The 20,844-nt window shown below is 44.0% G+C and overlaps 2 protein-coding genes across 2 annotated transcripts in view; one reads left to right on the top strand and one right to left on the bottom strand.

Moving 5' to 3' along the window:
• Positions 1-15,184, top strand: part of reln (reelin) — a 103,106-nt gene extending 87,922 nt beyond the window's left edge. Inside the window, exons 39-64 of the mRNA XM_080505483.1 lie at positions 70-238; positions 484-589; positions 699-925; positions 1,039-1,262; positions 1,587-1,737; positions 1,845-2,103; positions 2,274-2,523; positions 2,697-2,865; positions 2,983-3,123; positions 3,408-3,585; positions 4,209-4,402; positions 4,491-4,741; positions 4,830-4,984; positions 5,138-5,352; positions 5,823-6,000; positions 6,100-6,275; positions 6,618-6,724; positions 6,808-7,050; positions 7,146-7,321; positions 7,402-7,475; positions 7,598-7,759; positions 7,848-8,005; positions 8,192-8,411; positions 9,129-9,326; positions 9,918-10,016; positions 13,758-15,184. Coding sequence (XP_080361609.1) covers positions 70-238; positions 484-589; positions 699-925; positions 1,039-1,262; positions 1,587-1,737; positions 1,845-2,103; positions 2,274-2,523; positions 2,697-2,865; positions 2,983-3,123; positions 3,408-3,585; positions 4,209-4,402; positions 4,491-4,741; positions 4,830-4,984; positions 5,138-5,352; positions 5,823-6,000; positions 6,100-6,275; positions 6,618-6,724; positions 6,808-7,050; positions 7,146-7,321; positions 7,402-7,475; positions 7,598-7,759; positions 7,848-8,005; positions 8,192-8,411; positions 9,129-9,326; positions 9,918-10,016; positions 13,758-13,854 — 4,577 coding nt within the window. The 3' untranslated portion in view covers positions 13,855-15,184. The remainder of the gene's footprint in view (positions 1-69; positions 239-483; positions 590-698; positions 926-1,038; positions 1,263-1,586; positions 1,738-1,844; positions 2,104-2,273; positions 2,524-2,696; positions 2,866-2,982; positions 3,124-3,407; positions 3,586-4,208; positions 4,403-4,490; positions 4,742-4,829; positions 4,985-5,137; positions 5,353-5,822; positions 6,001-6,099; positions 6,276-6,617; positions 6,725-6,807; positions 7,051-7,145; positions 7,322-7,401; positions 7,476-7,597; positions 7,760-7,847; positions 8,006-8,191; positions 8,412-9,128; positions 9,327-9,917; positions 10,017-13,757) is intronic.
• Positions 15,185-18,750: 3,566 nt separating this feature from the next.
• On the bottom strand, positions 18,751-20,834 carry LOC308136200 (small integral membrane protein 29-like). The gene is made up of 4 exons (XM_080504444.1): positions 20,476-20,834; positions 20,370-20,395; positions 20,181-20,289; positions 18,751-19,171 (listed from the first exon to the last, which is right to left on the bottom strand). Exons 1-4 carry the CDS (start codon positions 20,593-20,595, stop codon positions 19,112-19,114), a joined length of 315 nt encoding a protein of 104 aa, XP_080360570.1. The 5' UTR covers positions 20,596-20,834; the 3' UTR covers positions 18,751-19,111.
• Positions 20,835-20,844: the final 10 nt, after the last annotated feature.

Raw genomic sequence — 20,844 nt, 5'->3', positions numbered from 1 at the left:
CCATATGCTGCCGTCTTTGAACAAAATGAAATAGCTCCTTGTTAATAGTCATAATTGTGTACCCTTTAGGTAAGAAGGAGGAGGTGTGGGTGATAGATGATCTCATCATCGACGGCAGCTCCTTGCATAACCTACCGGTGGTGATTGACAGTTTTGAGGAGGGTCCCAATGAGTCCAATTGGCTGTTCTCTCCTGGAGGAAATACGGGTCTTTATTGCCCCTACCAGAAGACCGGCCTGTAAGAAAAACAGAACTGATGATAATAATGTCTTTAGTGTTTCTGTTCCATAAAAGCCTGTAAAAATATGTTCTTGAATAATCTTTGCATTTGTGTGTGTGTGTGTGTGTGTGTGTGTGTGTGTGTGTGTGTGTGTGTGTGTGTGTGTGTGTGTGTGTGTGTGTGTGTGTGTGTGTGTGTGTGTGTGTGTGTGTGTGTGTGTGTGTGTGTGTGTGTGTGTGTGTGTGTGTGTTTATGTGCTGCAGAGAAGAGGATGAGTCAGCTATGGTGTTTGTCTCCAGTGAGCTTGGAGAGCACTCCATCACTACCAGAGACATTGACGTAAATGAGAACACCATCATCCAGTTTGAGGTGCACAAACACAGACTTCTGTTTCCAAACCCTGTGGTCATAAATCTCACTCAACGCATGACTCCGTGCTTGTCATGTCCACTCATCTCATTTTAACTTGCCCCTACAGATCAATGTGGGCTGCACGGCTGAAAGTTCCTCTGCCCACCCAGTGCGTCTTGAGTTCTCGCGGGACTTTGGTGCCACGTGGCACCTTTTGGTCCCTCTGTGTGCCGGCGGACCCCAGCCCTCCTCACTCTGCTCCACAGAACTTCACCCTGCCAGTATCTATTTCCCCGGGACCACTCAAGGTTGGAGGAGGGAGGTCATCCACTTTGGCAAGCTTCGTCTCTGTGGGTAAGAGACAAAGGCAAAACAATAGGAGAAACCAGACTTACAGCATCAAGTATTATTGTTCTATCTGGTTGTGCATCTTAATATCAATGCATAATTTCTTCACTGTGATGCAGATCAGTGAGGTTCCGCTGGTATCAAGGCTTCTTCTCCTCTGGTTCTGCTCCTCCAACATGGGCCCTGGACAACATCTACATTGGCCCCCAGTGTCAGGACATGTGTAATGGTCATGGTGCTTGTCTCGGTGGCACCCACTGTGTGTGTGATCCTGGTTACTCTGGGTCTGACTGCTCAGTGCCTGATGCACCCAATCCTGACTTCCTCAAGGAGGACTTTGAAGGTACACCAAGACAAGTGCAGGAATCGCAGTGTTTATGGCTTCTCATTTGTAACATTATGTATCTATAAGGCTTTTATTGATGTTGTCATAAATCCTGTGACTTAAAGTTAAAACTGATTGGGTCATGGTACTTTTATAGCTTTCAAATTTCAGTCTGATGTCAGTTTATACTTGCAAATTTCTCATTTACTTTCTTTTATGAACCCATCTGTTTACAGACTACAGGAAACATATTATTTATGAGATGTAAAAGAATTATAACTCTGGTAACTATTTTTTTTTACCTATTTAGTTTATAATTGCAAGTTTCCTTGTGTTTTTTAGGTGGAGCTGTGGATGCTGAACGTTTCAGACTGCTGAGTGGTGGTAAACCATCCAGAAAGTGTGGCATCATGTCAAGTGGGAATCATCTATTCTTTAGTGAGGATGGTTTACGTATGTTGGTGACCAATGACATGGATCTGTCAAACGCCAGGTATACCATTAAAAGCATGCTTTACCGAAGTTTATCTTGAAATAATGGGTATTATAGAGCATGCAGTTTCATGAATATCCCCATAAGCTTTTGCTTGTACCCTGTAGGTTTGTTCAGTTCTTCCTGCGTCTGGGCTGTGGTAAAGCGGCTCCGGACCCTCGCTCTCAGCCCGTTTTGCTGCAGTTCTCTGTAGATGGAGGTCTCACCTGGGGACTCCTGCAGGAATTCCTTTTCAGCAATAGCAGTAATCAGGCTCGTCTCGTGGCTTTGGAAATCCCACTGCGTGCGCGCACACCTTCCACCCGCCTGCGCTGGTGGCAGCCTTCTGGAAATGGACACTTTTACAGCCCATGGGTCATTGACCAGGTACAGTAAATGATCCACCCATCAGTACGTCTCCCAGTCATTTTCAATTATGTACTGGAACTTTATGATGATGATTCATCCTTTTTTTTTATCCCTTCACCAGCTCTTATGACAATTTACTTTCCACTTCATCTGCCTACTCTGCAAACACTTACCTTTTTGATTCATAGGTGGTTGTAGGTGGCAGCGCCAGTGGCTGGGGACCTCTAGAAGATGATTTTTCCTCAATCGATGGACGCTCATGGCTCTTGCATCCTGGAGGTACCCGGATGCCGGTCTGCGGCTCTGACGGACCGGCTTTCGCGTTCATAGAAAAGTCCAACACTCGCTATGCCGTCACCACCGACATCAGTTTGGGTCAAGACGCCTTCATCCAGTTTGACTTTTCTGCCTCCTGCTCGGTCACTAACTCCTGCTATTGTAAGAAAAATTCATCATGAAGGAAAATGTGTAGATTAGTTAAAAACATGAGTGAGACACAGTATAATGATAGAGCAGGTTTTCTTAATTATCAAATTATCTTATGTGATTAAATACAATCAATAAAAACAGTGTTATTATTAAAAATATGTTTATCTGTTTATTCTCTGCAGCTGTGGAGCTGGAGTATTCCCTGGATCTGGGATTATCCTGGCAGTCTGTGGTTAGAGACTGTCTCCCGACAAGCCCTGACTGCTCTTCTTACACTCTGCAGCGGCTTCTGGTGTCTGACACCTTTAACAAGTGGGGCCGCATTACCCTGCCCATCCCATCATATGCCAGGTCAGGTAGTTTTCTATGCACAGTATTTTCCATGCTGTGACATTTATGTTCTTCTTTTGTAATTTATTTCGAATTAAGCCTGTATGCAATATATTGACTTGCATTGTTTGTCTTCAGGTCTCCAGCCACTAGGTTCCGTTGGTTCCAACAGGCTCCTTTTGACAAACAGCAGACGTGGGCTCTAGATAATCTCTACATTGGAGACGGCTGTCCTGACATGTGCTCCGGACATGGACGCTGCCAGCAGAGCTCCTGTTTGTGAGTTAAAACACCATAGGTAGTGGGTAGCACTAAATCAGTTCAACTTGTGGCATTATTACTACCTGTAGGATTCTTTGTGCAGCAGAAGGCATCTGCCAATATTTACTGATAGACTTTTTTCTTTTAAAGTATTGTGTGTTCATGTGATTAAACAATTGCATTCATAACCAGAGTATGTATGTATTTTATGCTTTTGGTGCAAGACTTCTATTAATCAACCAAATATCACTTCCTAGCTGGTTTATCTTTCACATGGGCTGATTACACTCCCATTTCCCCAGGTGTGACCCAGAGTGGGGTGGAGAGTACTGTGATGAGCCTGTGGTTCCTTTACCCTCCCAGCTGAAGGACAGCTTCAGTCGAGCTCCGTCACTCAGTCACTGGCACGTACTCACTGGTGGAAAACTCAGCACTGTGTGTGGAGCTGTGGCGTCTGGAGCTGCCCTCCACTTCAGTGGAGTAAGTCTACATCTGCTGTTGTTTGAGCCGTTCTCCTTTTGCTAAATGTGATATAACAAGGATAAATCCCAAGTTTTCCATCTTTTTCTGAGCTCTTCCATGGGTTGTGTATACTGCACTGATAAAAATGCAAATATAGTTTCGCTACACATTTTCTCTGTTTTGTTTATTCTCATTTTATCATCAATAGAAGAAAGTTACACATTGATCAACCTTCTCTCAAAGCTATAAAGGCACTGAAACAACAAACTTCAACAGAAACTACAGAAAATGAGCTGATTCAGTGCAGCAGACAGGGGACTCAGACAATGTAGAATGAGATAGCCCTTTAACAGTATCTGAAAAATGCAGCCTCATGTATCAGACTGTTGGGAAAATGACCACAAAGTCAGTAGCTGTTAGCTTTTATGAGCGGTTTAAGATTCTCCAGGGCATTTAATGCAGTGCTGGAGTGGATATTTATTGACATGTTAATTAAATGTGGATAGGTTCTCTGCCAGAGTGAAGTCCAGAGAATTGCTGTTTGCATTGAGTGGTAGAATAAAAAGTTTCCAATTGCTTTGGCTGTGTGAAGGCATAAAATTGGGTTTCTGAATTGAAGACATGTCTCTTTGTGTGTGCAGAGCTGCAGCCGTCAGCTCGTGACTGTGGATCTGAACCTCACCAACGCTGAGTTCATCCAGTTCTACTTCATGTATGGCTGCATGATCCCACCAAGTAACCGCAACCAGGGAGTCCTTCTTGAGTACAGTTTGAATGGAGGCATTAATTGGCATCTACTAACAGAGATCTTCTATGATCTGTACACTAAGCCTGGGTACCTACATTATCAGTTTATGCACAACACGTTAATCACAAACAAGTGGAGGGAAGCAGGGTATCTTATCGTGTATTCTTGTCTTCAGTTTTGTCAATGTGCTGCTGCCCCCTGCTGCCCGTCAGGAGGGAGTGCGTGTGCGCTGGTGGCAACCACAACACGATGGGGCTGACCACAGTGATTGGGCTCTGGATAACGTCCTCATTGCTGGCTCAGACCCCCGGGCACAGATCTCTGACACATTCGGAGGTGTGGCGTTGCCAAACCATGAGCGAGCACCAGCGGATGAGACTTCAGGAAGAATAGATCAACTGAGTGAGCAAGAAGAAACACCTATCGGTATTTTCTCTTTAAAGAAAATCGGTTTTACATTTTTGGGGTTTTCAAAGCATTTCACATGTGCTTGTTCTGCTTTCTTCTATGTCAGTGAGTGAGCACTGGTTGTTCTCGGAAGACTGCTCAGTGCAGCGCTTCTGCAGCTCTCCTGACGGAGTGATGGTTTGTGGAAATGCTGATGGGAGAGAGGTGTACGCTGTTACCCATGATATCATTCCTGACAAGGGCTGGGTCATGCAGTTCAAGGTAACTCCTTACATCGGCTTGACTTGTGGGAAGTTTAAAACATCTTTAGTTTCGTGGAACACATGTTTGCGTAATGTATCGTGTTTGCAAAATGTACGTTTGAGAGACACGTTTGTGATAATGCTAACCACATCTGCATCTGTGTTTACATAGATAGCTGTCGGCTGCAGTGTACCAGAACGTCACGCCGACCGGCAAGTTCATATTCAGTATTCCGTCGACTTTGGAGTGACCTGGAAGTATCTGGTTCCTCAGTGCCTGCCAGCTGATCCCCGCTGCGGTGGTCAGGTCTCGCAGCCTTCAGTCTTCTTCCCTGCTGACAGCTGGAAGAGGGCAGTCTATCCTTTGCCTGACAGCCTGGCTGACACGTAAGTAACTCATCTGCCATCACATACGTTTGACCAAAAACAGAACTCTATGCAGTAATCTTATGTTTAAGGTTAGGTTCAGAGGACAGGTGTAGATCAGTGATAACGGACAAGGTCAGAAGGAGATGTGAAGCGTCTTTGTGGTTTGAAGAGAGCATAAAATAGGGCACTAAGAGAAGAGGATATCAGATAACAGGTATGAGGAAAGTCTGACAGACAGCAATAAGATGTGTTGGGAGTGTGATTGAAGCTTTCAAAGTGGAGGTGGGAGTACACCAAGGATCAACTTGGAGTTCTTTCTTGTTTGCAGTCGTGATAGACAGGCCAACAGATGGAGTTAGGATACAGGAGTCTCCATGTGCTATAATGTTTACAGATGACATAGTGATTTGTCCCGTAGAAGAAAAAGTTTCCATTAGAGAGTAGAGGAATGTAGGTTGCTCATCTAATCTCGTGTGTCTTTTACCCAGTGCGGTCAGGTTCAGGTTTTACCAGCAGCACTCTGACATTCAGTGGGGTGTGGAGAACTTCTACATCGGACCAGCGTGTGAGAGCCACTGTGGAGGACATGGAGACTGTCTGGATCAGCGCTGCCTCTGTGATCCAGGCTTCACCGGACCAAACTGCTATGCCAGCACTGCTCTTAAGGTCAGCTGTTTGACCAGCATCAAATTTCCAACACTCGTTCACTGCAGAAGAAATACTATTATTTATTGTTACGTTATTGTTTGTTTTGTTCTCCTGAAGGCCTCTCTGAAGGAGCGGTTTGATTGGGAGGGGGCAGCAGGCCCTCAGTGGCAGGTGCTGGAGGGTGGTAAGCCCTGCACAGACTGCGGTGTGCTGGTGGAGGGAACAGCTCTGTATTTTGGTGGGGCCGATGCCCGGCAGGCTGTGACTGCTGATATGGACCTCCGTGGGGCCAAGTCAGTACTCAGTTTCTCTCCATGACACCAACAAGATTCTTTAGACATTTCAATGTCTACTTTAACTATATTATGACCTGGACAGGTGCATCTATTATTTTAAGGTTTTTTTACTCTAATCAGCTAATATTTCTGAAGCAGATTAAAGGTTATTTGAGTTATTTATAAACCTAAAAATGTTCAGATATTTAGAGGTCATCTACTTTCTTATGACTAATAAGCTAAAGTTATAATAAAACAAAAATGCTTGCAACATTTTTTCTGTCAATGTATTGAATAAATTTGAAAAGGAATACATTTTTCCATTGTATTCTAATCTAACCTGTATGTTTACATCGATAGGTTTGTGGAATATTGGGCTCGGATTGGGAGTGAAGATAACATGACCTTGTGCCATCGCCCTACATGTCGTAAGGAGGGAGTGCTGCTGGACTATTCTACTGATGGAGGTAGATTCAATATTTCAATGTGATGTATAGTATTTACCATATTTTTTTGTGGATCATTTGTAATTCCAACACTTGCTCCTCAGGTGTGTCGTGGACTCTGCTACATGAAATGGACTATTTGAAGTATGTGTCGGTGAGAAGAGACTATATCGCTCTACCAGAAGGAGCTCTTACCAATGCTACTCGCTTGCGCTGGTGGCAGCCTTTCACCATTTCGTCCGGCCTGGCCACCCCAAGCCTAGAAAGAGCCCAGTGGGCCATAGACAACATCCTGGTTGGAGGGTCAGACATCAACCCATCCATGCTGCTCGACACCTTTGATGATGGTGAGCTCACGTGTTGGTGTCGTCCAAGCTGGAAAAACTTTACAGTCATGGGGAATCACTAGTATTTCTCAATTGCTTTCTTTGGCTCTCATTAGAGGGTGTTTCACACGAAGAAAGTTGGAGTTTCTACCCCAACGCTGTGCGGACAGCTGGCTTCTGTGGAAATCCCTCATTTCACCTGTACTGGCCAAACAAGAACCAGGACAGGACACACAACATCCTGGCCACTCGAGAACTTATTGTGCAGCCTGGATACATTTTACAGTTCAAGGTATAGTTTGGTCTCACTGCTATGGTTGCTTCTGTATTTTGTGATTTCAGTCTTTTTCATCCTCTCTCACATCCATGCAGATTGTTGTCGGCTGTGAGGCAGACATCTGTGAAGACCATCATTCTGTCCTGCTGCAGTACAGGAAGGATGCCAGGTAGAAATGAACAGAAAAAGAAGGATGCTAACAAGATAGGGCCAGGTGTCAGGTGTTTTTGGAGTCCAGCTGTGCCAGCAACATCTTAACAGGCAGTTTCACCTCTTCCACTCTCCCTTCAGATCCGACTCATGGCAGCTGGTGCAGTCAGAGTGCCTGCCCTCCTCAGTCAACAACGTGGGCTGCTCTCCCTTCCAGTTCCACGAATCCACAATTTACAGTCCAGTCAACAGCTCAACGTGGACTCGGGTCACCGTCCAGCTGCCAGACCATGTCTCTTCAGGGTAGGACCACACACTGTGTGTTTGAGTTGGCGGGTTCCTCATAAGTCTTAACGTTGCGGCACAGTTAGTTTTATGTATTGTGTTGCAGGGCGACGCAGTTCCGCTGGATTCAAAAGGAGGGGACAGGAGAGCGTCAGAGCTGGGGTGTGGACCATGTTTACATTGGAGAGGCCTGCCCAGGGCTCTGCAGTGGCCATGGCTATTGCACAAATGGAGTGATCTGCATCTGTGATGAGGGACATCATGGTGGGCCACAAACAGCTCATTATATTCAACCTGTTACACACATGTTGCTTTTTATCTTTCATGTTTATTTCAGATAGATGTGATTTTAATGTGAGGAACCTGATCTCATCAAGATGGTCTCTTGAAGAAACTCCTCCTTTCTCTTTGTACCATTATATATTTTTCCATATTCATGACTTCTTCTAGGTGACGACTGCTCCCTCTCCAACACTGACTTACCCAGCTCCATCAAGGACAACTTTGAGTCTGGCAGCGTGTCTCAGGAGAGCTGGCAGCTTATCCAGGGTGGTGGAGTGGGCAGTGGCTGCGGTCAGCTATCGCCACATGCCCACGGAGACTCGCTCTACTTTAATGGCTGTAAGATGAGGCAGGCAGTTACCAAACCGCTGGACCTCACTCGAGCCAGGTACAGGTACTACCAAAACATAAGTGAGCTCAATACTGACTAACAGTTATTGACATCCTAGCTCAGGGGTCGGCAACCTTCAACACTCAATGAGCCATTTGGACCCGTTTCCCGCTGAACACAACACACTGGGAGCCGCTTTGTGCTCACTTTTTGTTTTGTTGATTGGGTTTATTGAAATATGGGCGCTCCACAGCACTGTGGTCTTCCAACGAGGCGTTTCTCTCCACAACGGGAGAGGAGGAGATCCAGCGGGAGCTGGATGCTGCTGTTCAGAATGAGAAAGGTTTCCAAGCTGTGTCACAGAGAATCGAGGCACACAGCTTTTGAACGGCGCAGCATTGCGGCTGAAACTTCCCCATTCTTCCCGCCACTATTGTTGCGTAATGACGTTACATGCCTGCGTCGTTACATGGCATTCGCAACCCTGCCTCCATTTTACCACACTTTCTGTCGTGGGGCCGCGCAACACAGTTTGGTCTGAGTGCGCTTTGCCTTCCCGTACAGTCCGGGCCTACCCCACTCCAGCACGTACTGCAGTTGGGCCGAGGCTCAAGGAGCTGCAGCAGAGAGACGAAAGAGCCGCATGCACCTCCAGTGTCGTGGGTTTCCGACCCCTGTCCTAGCTACACCAGATTAGTTTGATCCATAAAGGATTTCTATCATCCACGTGGGATATTTGACCTCTCGTGTCCTCTTGTCTTTTCTTCTTTGCAGTAAGATCATGTTTGTGCTGCAGATTGGCAGCGTGGCACAAACAGACAGCTGTAACATAGCTCTGGATCAAGCTGACACAGTTGACCGGGCTGTGCTGCTACAGTACAGCGTCAACAACGGGGTCAGCTGGCATGTAATCGCCCAGCATCAGCCAAAAGACTTCATAAAGGCCCAGAGAGTTTCCTACAACATCCCACTGTGAGTGACGCATCAAGACACACAAAGACTTGTCAGGATCTACTCAATTTAAATGTTGTCTGCATTGTTATATTTAGGAATCTAGGAGTTGTAACTGACTTCATTAATGCAATACGGTTTCTCTCTTTTAAATCTTTTACAGCAATTAACATGTCTACGTCATCCACTTATGAAAAACATTTATATTTGTAAATATTAACAAATAAAATCACTGAATGATTTCTCTTGAAGAAGGTACACAAGCTTTTAATTGACTTGCTAACTGCTAAAGTTTCCCAACAGTTATTATGTTCAAAATAGCTTATCAATAAACAAATTGTGTTACAGCAGTGTGAACTCACACTCCTTTCTGGATAATAAAGATCAAACCTTTATAAAAACCAATCAGTGACTATTGCTAAAAACACAAAATCACTGTAACAAAATATAGACAAGCTCTGTGAGCGTGTCACTGTTTACACTCTTCTTAAAAACATGTGCATCAGGCACTTTCTTAATCATTCACGGATTGGTTGGAAATAGATCACGTATACTACCGTCACACACTTATTGGCCCCGACTGACCAATCAATGTTCCCATCATCTCTCCAGTGAGGCGAGGGTTAAAGGAGTGATGCTGCGGTGGTGGCAGCCACGACACGATGGTGCAGGACATGACCAGTGGGCATTGGACCATGTGGAAGTAGTTCTGTGAGTACTCAATTCCCAGCCGGTCCCGGCCTCCCCAGACTGGCCCCCAACAAAGGCCCCGATCTGAATCCCGTCTCTACCTGTGCCTCAGCCTCACCTGTGCAAATGGTTCCCTCTGCTCCACACTGACACATGGATACAGCTAGAAATACATCGACATTTGTGCTGTTCACCACCTCCGACAAACTTCTGAGAACTCACTTGCTTTAAATGCAAATCTGATGTGAGGCAAGCAGGGCAAAGAGATCAACGTGCACTGTGTCGTTATGGAAGGTGTCGTTGTCGATGGACACTTTGTTCACAACAGATCAACTCCTGCTGTCTGGTCATCATATTCTCAGTGTTTGTAAGTCCCATGCATCTTCCAGTTGAAGAACTTGTCATGTCCTCAAATAGATCTCCTCTTTTTACAGATAATTTTAAAAAGTGTTAGCTGTTACACGACTGAGGTCATAAATTAGTTTCTGTACCGCAGCATTCATGAGACATAAACCACGCTTGCGCTCATTTGTTTACAACATTCACTCATTCACTCATTGCAAGGCATGACCGGAATAATAGAAAAGTTCATTTGAAGGACCTTGCAGACACTTAGTCTCTTATTTTTGGCAGTGCTTTCAATTTGCCTCTGTGCTTTGAAATTCCAGTTCTGAAACCGAAATTGTTCAGTTTCCTCCCATTTGGTGTCACACTCTAGTGGACCAGTAAACTTTCTCCAAGTAGGAGACCGTCCCAGCTTTTCCAACAGAGCTCAAAAGTTACATAAGTGGAGATTCTGCAGGGCACTGAAGATATCATGAACTGTGTCTATCCTCTACTGGTCTGTTACATATTCATACCATGGCTACATCATAAAGCATTTCAAATGCGTTTGCTCTGGACATTAGAGCAAGAGTCCTACTGGTGTTTGTGCAGACTTTTCTTTTGGACGTTTCCTAAAAGCATTTCAAATGCTTCAAACAACAGCCATGTCATGAACAGATTATCCAAAGTGACACACACACACACACACACACACACACACACACACACACACACACACACACACACACACACACACACACACACACACACACACACACACACACACACACACACACACACACACACACACACACACACACACACACACCTAACCCGAGCTGTCCTTGGTCTACATGGTCGTGGCCTGTCCCACTCCCTCCCTTGCACTCGCTCAGTTTTCAACAGTGTCTGCTGAAAAGAGTGACCGTGATCCTCACACTTTGCTCTGTTGTTTATTTCTCTCTGTTCACCGCTCCTTCACACATCCTTCCTCCCACTCCTCCTGCTCAATATTTTTTGTTTTTGCTCCCTGCGCCGTCCCTCCCTGCTGCCCAATGTCACCGGTGACTTTGATTCTGTGGTCATGCCCACTCCTCCGCTTGTGCTGCAACTTTTCCTGCCTTACCTCCTCCTCCTCCTCCTCCTCCTCCTCCTCCTCCTCATCCTCCTCTTTCTCCTCCTCCTTTTTCCTTTCTCCTTTCTTTCCTCCAAACGTCCCCTTTAAATCTTTATCTTATCATTCTGGCAAACAACGGATGGATTACTGCTGTATACCTTGCTCTCTTTCTTCACCTCTGTCTTGTTTCTTTTATTTTCTGTTCATCTTTGTTAAATTTCCTGACTCCTCACTTGATCTGCACCATTTCTTCTGCTCTGCATTTCTTTTCATATTATTTCTACTCCTGTCTCTCTTACCTACTCTCACCCCTTACTTGAATTTCTACTATTTTTCTTGCCTTCTTCCTCTTTCTTCCATCTTTCCGGGCCCCGCCTCCCCAGGCCGGGGCTCCTCCCCCCGCAGACCTTTCTGCGAGACAGCAGTCCCCTCCTCCTCCTGCCTCCCCCCTCTCGCACTCTAACCTCTGCTCTCTTCTGTATTCTGCTCCCTCTGGCATGGCTGTAGTGTCAGGTAAGTTCTCCGCCACTTCCTGAATGCAGCCCCTCCCCTCACCCTGCCCCCCCCCCCCCCCAACCCCATTTCTTTCTTCCGTTTACACTGCAGAATCCCTCCCTCAGTTTCACTTGCACAGTCAGCCCTCATCATTGATCACCATGGTCATCTCCATGCCCTCACTCAAACTCAAGTCCCAGGCAGGTCAAAAGGCAGGCCAGCGGCTCACTAACAAAATGATAGATGTGAAAAGACAGCTCTGGACACAGAATGATTCTGTCAGCAAAGTGGAAAGTGGGACAGAAGGGTTTTTCAACAGTTGTGGCAAATGGTCGACGCTTGAGAAACGACATGCATTCTTTTAAATAGTTCAATAAAAACTCAAACTCCCCAATAAAGTTTTCATTTTAATATGGCACATGCACATTTGCCAAGGCATATTTAATGTTATATTGTACATACACGAATGTCAATGGTATTATGTGTGTGTTTATATGTGTGATGTAATCCATCACTATGCCTGTATCTGTTTGTTTCGTTCTTGCTATTACCTCTACTTCAGATTTTTGCAGTTGTTTTTTTTTTTTTTTTTTTTTTTTTTAAACCCAGCTGCTAAATTGCAAGCCAAACTTTCAGTCCAGCAAAAAAAAAATTGAAAAATAAAAAACTTTTTTAAAAACTTTTTTGCCAAAAGATTGAAATTCACCATTTACATATCAGCTTCAGTTGTGATGGGAGGCATCTCACACCATTATATTCAAATGAACTCAATTCAAGTGGAGTTTCATTTGACTTATTTCAACCTTCTCTGACCTTGCATGGCTTTATGGATCGACTGTGGCGACAGCTCTCCATCCTATTTTCACTCATGGCTGTCTGTCTGTCTGAGGACGACAACAACATGACTCTGAGCCAGGAGCTTCCTTCTCACTTCTCTATCTCACACACACACACACACACACACACACACACACACACACACACACACACACACACACACACACACACACACACACACACCCACACACACACACACACACACTTTACTAGCCATTCTTCATGTCCGCCTTCACAACATCAACCATAACACACATACACACACACCACCTCCCTGCCCCTCCCTCTCCCCGAGCCCTCCTGCCCTCCTGCCCTCCCCCGTGCTTCGCAGAGGCCCCTGCCTGCCCTGGCTGCACTCCTGGCTCACTGGCACCGCCCTGCTGGATGGAAGAGGCAATGAACAGGCTAAGCAACAGTGATCTTCTGCAGCTTTTCTCTGTGACTTAGTTCAACAACCACCCCTTTCCTGCTCCCCACCCTGCATTTTTATGACCTTGTTCTTTTTTCAAATATAATTTTTTTCTTTACTCTGACCTCAAACACTCAGTCAGAGGTTCACCCTCGTCACCGCGTTAGTCTCTGTGTCTCTAGACTTCCTGTGTCCCACGTTTTGTTCCGTGACATTTGGTCCATCATTCAATACATGTAGTTAGTTCAACCGTCATGTTTACCATGTAGCTGCCTATCATTTGTGCAGAGTGTAAATAAATCCAGGTGTGTGAAGTAGCAAAACTCATTCTCTGAGCCATGAGATCCATGTAGCTGTTGAGTGTTTGAGGTTATGGTTGAAACTGGACTAAAAAAAAAATGCTCGCATGAACTTGAACGTGTGAGAGTGTGGAAGCTGCATTCAACCATTTGTGCGTTTGCGTGCATGGACCAAAGTGCGTGCATGGGAAGGTGTGAATTTTTAGCATCCGCCACTTGGTGACTGACGTTCACACTCCTCCTCTTCCCCTCCCTCTTTCACTGTCTTTGTATCCCTGCAGCACACGTAAACAAAACTACATGATGAACTTTGCCAGACAGACCGGCATGCGTCACTACTACAGCCGCAAGAGGCGGGCACTGCAGCAGCGTGCCTGAGCCCACCAAGAGGGGATTCGTCCTCTGACCTGCCAATCACACATCGACCCACCACACGCACCCCTGTTCTCCTGACAACATATTGCCCTGTCGAGACCATCAGCCAGTGGATCATATCAGCCTTAACCTTTCCTCACTCATCTCCTCTCCACTGCCGAAAACACGGGCCATCCAATAGTTTCAGTCCAGCCGTCGAAGGCCTCCCCATCCACACGGGTTGGCAGGAAGGAAACTCAGAAGGAATGAGTGAAGCGGCCATTTTGTTTGCTTCCCTGTCACGGATGGTCGGACTGTCTAATAGTTTTGTTGTTGTTGCTGTGGTTTCTCTGATTCATGTTCCCATCTGCAATATCCTTCCCTTTGGCCTCCACTCTCTCACCCTCCTTATCCCACCACACTGTGAAATTGAGAGATAATATATCACTGCTGAACTGACCAGCCAATTGGAGAGCAGCCTCCCAGTTCCACTGAGCCACCAGGGAGGAGGACCACTCCGCTGCCGCCAACCAGTACGCCAGGTGAAAGACCACAAAGATGATACTGACCATTAAGAGGAATAATGGCGATGAAGATTTAAAAAAAGAAAAAAGGAAAAAAAAAAAAAAGAGTACTGTGTTCTTGCTGTTCTGTGTGTCTGTGGGTTCTTTTTGTGATGAGTTGACTGTGGTGTTCTGTTTGTTTGTTTGTTTTATACTAATTCATATGCTTTTAAGTGGGTGTGGGAGGGGGGGGGGGGGTTTCCGCGTCCTTTTCCTTGTTTATTTTGGATCAGGTGTTGGCGCGGCAGCAAAAATGCTCAACTTCGAGGGAACAAAAGAATGATTTGCACGACGTCAGAAAGGAGAAAATAAGAAAAATAAAGACTGAACAATAAGTTTTGTTTTTTGTTTTTTTAAATCTTTTTTTTTTTATATATATGTTGGTTCCCGAAAATACAGATATTTATGGTAAATGGTTCCTCACGTAACCTATTTAAGATGCACTGTGCGTGAAATCTGTATGTTATTTTCTAGTGTTAAGTTATTAGGCAGTCAAGTCAGGCTCTCAGACTGCGTCATCTCCCCTTCACTTCCATCTTCTCCTGTGCTGTTCCCCCCCCCCCCCCCCCCCCCCCCTCTCTCTGCTAATTTCTAATAACTGGAGATGAGGCTCTATTCGTGTTGTTTTTTGCAGTCTGTGTAATATGGACCCTCTGCCCTCAGTGTAACTCCAGTATAGCAATCTCCTGTATATATATGTATATCCACGATGGGGAGACCCAGCAGCCTTATTAAAGGGAAATAAAGAACTGTCCAAACCTCATACTGTACACTTTGCTTCAGCTGCTCTCTTTTACTCTCCAAAAAATAAAGCCTGGCATTTGTTGATTGTCTACTTTTCTTACTGTCAATAAAATTCCACAGTGACTTTAGTCTGTTTCAATTTATTTTGCTCCGAGCCTCATAGATTAAAATAATTTATCATTAACAATTCATAATAATTGTAGAGTTCCAGACTCACGATGCATGAACTCAAAAGTCTCTTGCATTTTGAAATTCTAATTGTGACGATTGTGAATTTCCATTTTAAGTCATTTTAATAATATTTCAATGCAGTTTGAGATACCGTCCTTTCAATTCCACAAGACAAGCTCAGAAGATAAACTAAACAAAAAGGCATGAAATATGTACAAATTGAACAGTTAATTTTTGCACTTTCCTAAAATCTGATATATTTGTGAATATGCAAGTCTGTATATGATGAACCAAAATGTAAACAGATGCTGTTACCGATTTGATACTATGAATGAAATTATACAATCAGCAGATTGTACTGGATTTGCTTAATATATTTGGAGTTTTAAAAATACAAATCTTTATATCCAGTCAACAGAGTTCAAGAAAAGTCGACATGGATTTACAACTGAAAGCTTTGTCAATACAGATGTGAGATCGCAAAATGTACATGGTCATAATTCCACACAGGCTACTGTAAATCATGGTTTAACTGCTTGTGGTAGATTTGCTGTTTTACTACAACAATGTCAAGCGAAACACTGCATCCGTCTGGTCGTGATCATGGATAATTTGCCAAGATTTGTTTACCGTTAGTTTCCTGTGGTCATTTTGATTTGAAATCATTGTGATTATACAGTCACCTGTCTGTGAAGTGTCCTGTTGGCATCTGTCGCTGTGTCATTTTAACAGTTGGGTTTTAAACCAGTGCCTCCAACACTCAAGGTCAAGACTTAATCTGTGCCACCAAGGCCCGGAGCATAGTATTTTGATTCAATCCTAACATTCACTTAATGTTGAAGAAGTTTGTGAGTTGCATGGTACAGTGGAAGGACTTGAATCATCTATAGCTTGAAAGGGAATCTTTTGACAGTAAGAAAAATGCGTACCGACCACAGTTTGGTGATATTTATGACAGAAACATGTTTGAAAGCATTTAAAAGAGCATACATTATATTTTATTATTCAAATAGATATAAAGGTTAAAAGAACAACAGACACTTGAATCCCGGTACATAACAAGCAGGTGTGTTGTGAATAAAAGCCTTTCTGCTATGCAGTGTACACCTCAGTGTCTTCAGACTGGGTGTTCACAGATTTCTGCAGGCCGTCAGCCCTACGATAGGTTGAGGCTGCAGAGAGGCCTTTGGCTCTCCTCCGGCTGGAATTCCTTGTGGTGCCGTTACACATCGTCAATTCTTTTCTCACACGCTGCCAACCATCACAGCTACAGCCACAAGTGCTGCGATGATGTGGAGTTTGCCTGCGATGCCCGAGCAAGAGTTACAGTATTCCCAGTCACAGCAGGAATAGTTCATGGCGTAGTGTACCCCCCTGAAATAGATGGTGTCATTTCTGTCGTTTTCCGCCATGCAGCCCCTCTTTGACAGGGCCCGGTGTTTGCCGTAGTAGCCCTCCGCCTGGCAGCACCTTTCGTTTGGAAGACACTCCGTTACGGTCGACTCGGGAGGGTTTTCCTTCCCTATGACATGGATGGGCTTGAAGTAGCAGAGCAAGTTTTCACCGAGCAGCGAAGGAAGGAGGATGTAAAGCCATAAGATGACAAACCTGCCAGAGAATCACATTTAGATAAAAGTTTGGTTACTAATCAGTCAACATTTACGTCAATGGCACCTTTCAGACACAGTTGAAATCAAATTTTTACAAAAGGTGAAATTGCATTTCAAAATTGTACATAACTGTACAATTATATAGATTCATATCTAAATCCAGAGAATAAAAGAAAAGTCAGTCCAGATTTTAACCCAATGTAAAAGCTAGAATTTAATAAACCAAAATTAGGATGTGAACGTACCTAAAATGTAAGTAACTTTAAAGATAGAATATAAATTGTTTACTAAGCTTGACATTAAAGATATGAAAAACTTAAAACACAAAGGAGTACGACAGTAGATTTAACCTTCAGTTCAGACTTTGAGCAAGTTTTAAAGACAATGATTGACAAAGCAATGGTTCAATGAATCCTTCATTTCTCTGCTTTGTACTTTTAATTCACACCCATGGCTTACAGTATCTACTTCTGTCAAACATTTATTTTTAAACAAAGGTGCTTTCATATATGTAGGTCAAGATAAAAGCAATACCAAAGAGATGAGAAACAGTGTCGCACTCCCTGTTACTCATCTCCATTGTCTTTAGCAAATCAAGTCAGTGAATCAACTTTCATCACTTACCACTCTGGAATTTCATGTTTGTTTATTAATCCTTCTAAGACATGCGACAGTCAAGCTGAAGACAGTCTCAGCTTCTCTCAGCTTGCTGCACATGTGAATGATTTGCACGAATTGTCACATCCAAAATGCTCAAGTTTGGAAAGAAGGAAGTGATGCCACCAAAAGTTAAAGTGCACAACTGGTTCAGTTTACCCACCACGTCATGTTGAACTCCAGTGTAAACGTTTTGCAGCTTCTTCAGATTCAAATCTTACCACAACCCTGACTCCAGTGGCTCTTCCTTATAGACCACACCCTTCAGCACACCTGCTCTGATGCACACACAACGAGACCAAGGCAGTCTGAATCAACCTGATTTTATTTGGCAAAAAATAGGATCAATATTTAACTCCAGTATGTCAGGAGGATGGGTAACCAGCCCATCTTCTTCTCTCTGGAGAATAAGAATTATGACACAGAACACCATGAGATGGTTTTGCTTAACATTAAAAAAAAAAAAAACAACCACAAGCATGCAAACATTTGACTGAATGCCAGCTTCTTCTTGACTCGGGTGAGTGCCTCTGGCTCACAGGCCTCCCTTCAGTCTTTAACACTTTAAGATTTAGAAGCAGTTTTCATTGATGACGTGTAGGTTGAACATGACTCCTTGAGATTATTGGTGACTCTCTCCTCCATTTTCCCAGTGATTCCCAGCAACTTCTTCAGGCTGGTGTCGGGTTTTGGAGGAGCGTTACATTTGTCTTTGCAGCAGCAGTTGTGTGTGACATTATATTTGACTCCCCTATAAGCAACCGCTTCATGGGAGTCGCAGAAATGACTGTCCAGGCATCCCTCAGCAGACAGGACGTGAACAGAGCCGTAGAGGCCCCTGGAGCTGGAGCAGCTTTGGTCTGGCAGGCACTCGCTGGTGATTCGTTCACAAGACTTCCCTTTTTGGTGCAGTGGACAGAAGAAGCACAAAAGTGGGTCCAGAGCGAGCGCAGGCGGGACCAGAGCCATGACGAGCAGGATGGAGGTCAGGAAGCAACGTGTGTGCACGTCCATGTTGATGGAAATCACACAGAAAGGTAAAGCAATGCAAGTTTGATTCTTTAGATTAAGAATTGCGAGAGTCCAACGGTTGATGTCATTCACCTGCTCTTCCTTTGGGATCCCATCTTCCTCTATGTGAAGCCCCACCAAGCATGTAGAGGAGCCTTCAGACTGCAAACAGCTCTGATTACCAAGAAGAAACAGGTGTGTCCACAGAGTCATTTTATTCATAATTGGACAAACGTGCACAGGCACACTCACAAATTAAAAAAATGTAATTGGATTTTATTTCCCGGTTATAACATGTTGACGTTTTCTTCTATACGTAAATAAAAGTAAACAAGACTAAAAGATGGAAAGCCTGAGCATGGCTTATTGTGGGGCAAAGACAGGATTGTAGTGCCATCTGGTGTCACAAAGAGAGCATGTCATGCAAAGTTGTCCTCAGTGCAGGTGTAGCATGGAAACCTCAGCTTTTTTCAGTAAGGTTGGTGGTGGTGGGGGCGAGGGGTGATTCCATTCCCCCTATTTAATCTACTCTTCTGCCCCATAACCTGAAGACAAGAGGAGCTTTGCTTCCTTGTATAGAGGTTCCTGTGAAGAAAAATACAGTGATTCAGTATGTTGAATGTACCATGATCACACATGTATACAATACAAATGATCCTGAACTGTCTTCAGGACTTTGATCATGTTAATTTAGAGCCATAGTTTCCAATGTGGGCTTCCAGAAAGGGAGAGGGCTTTTCCCCTTTTCATGTCTGAGGAGAAATACACTGATAATTTAGAACACCTTTTTTGTAATTGATACAGATTAAAATGATAAAATAAGCTTGAGTGAAAAACCATCAGTGTAAAAGTTGATTGCAGACTATGTAAAGATTTAAAAGTATCCGTCTTGAGAAAGATTATGACTTTTATTTCCTATGACTCTCAACAGCCATTAACAATACTATCTTAAACCTTGACAATAGTTACAAATGCTGGTATTAAACCAAATATTACCAGTTGGTGTGAGACAAGGCCTGTGTGATTTGATAGTTGGGGTGCCGGGTGGGGACAGCTCATACATTTGTGTATTAATACTTATATGTACAAAAACATACATACATATCATCACATCTTAAAAGCACTTTGTTGCTTCAATTGAAATGTTGGATTGCCTTTAAGAAGACTTTGTTCATTGTGTACTTTTGCCTCAATAATGATAATTGATACACACATGGTTCAACAGGAACCAATAAAATGAGCAGATTCAGTACAGCAGCACATTTTCAGACCATCACAGAATACCACCAAATTGGCTTTGTCTTAGAACCGAAAAGACTTGGAGGTGTTTCTTTATTTTCATACTTTGAACACATTTCAGATTCAGAAACTCATCACTAATTTCTTTTACTTGAGAAAAGACATTGAATGATTGCAACGTGTGAATGGTTGTAAAGAAGATATTTCTACATATAAACCTGTTATTAATAATAAACCGTATGTTCTATTTTCATAATTGCAGCTATATAAAAAAAAAAGAAAAACGTTGCATTGAACTGGATAAGGTTGTCAACATAGACGAAGTGCATGAAAGAAGTTTGAATAATGTTCTTACATTCAGCTCCTCCTCCTCATCCTTTATGTCGGTATCACCCCAGTCATCCTCGTCTTCTGCCGGGTCATAAGTATAGAAGGGAATCAGCCGGTGCCGCAGCTCATCCAATCTGGAAGGAAGCAAATCAAATGATGTTAGATTTTGACCAATAATGAAAAGTTCCTCTTAGATGTGCAAGACCAAACTTACCTTGCTCTCCTTCTGATGTAAACAACCTAAAGAGAGGCAGACGCTGAGGACACTGAATATGAACATGTACAGGACATGCAGAATGACAAGTAGATAAGATTCTTACCACTGCCACCACACTTCCGACCAGTAGGAATAGGACAAAAGGTACGAGTGCATAGTAACCAGGAAATTCAGGTCTTAGTTGTGGGGGTGAAATGTGGGGCGTCGTGTGGTTCAAATCCATTCCAGAAGAGCCCCCTGCTCAGTGGACCTCAGCTCACGCCTGTGTGATACATTCAGTGGAGGGCCGTCGCTCTCATTCCCACTGAAAGTTTGTGATGAGCTTTGTCAGGAAGCCCCACGATAAAGAGTCCCAACAAAACCAGTTTACCACAAGACGTGTCGTCCAAGAAACAGCTGGTCAGGTTGCAGCCGGGGGTTTTACTGATCCTCGAGTAAAAGAAAGAAAAAAAAAAAGTTCAATCTGAGCTCC

Source organism: Blennius ocellaris (genome assembly GCF_963422515.1).
Source record: "Blennius ocellaris genome assembly, chromosome: 11".
In the NCBI taxonomy this organism is placed as follows: domain Eukaryota; kingdom Metazoa; phylum Chordata; class Actinopteri; order Blenniiformes; family Blenniidae; genus Blennius; species Blennius ocellaris.
Note: the sequence above shows the minus strand (reverse complement) of the source record. Positions and strands in the feature narration are given on the sequence as shown.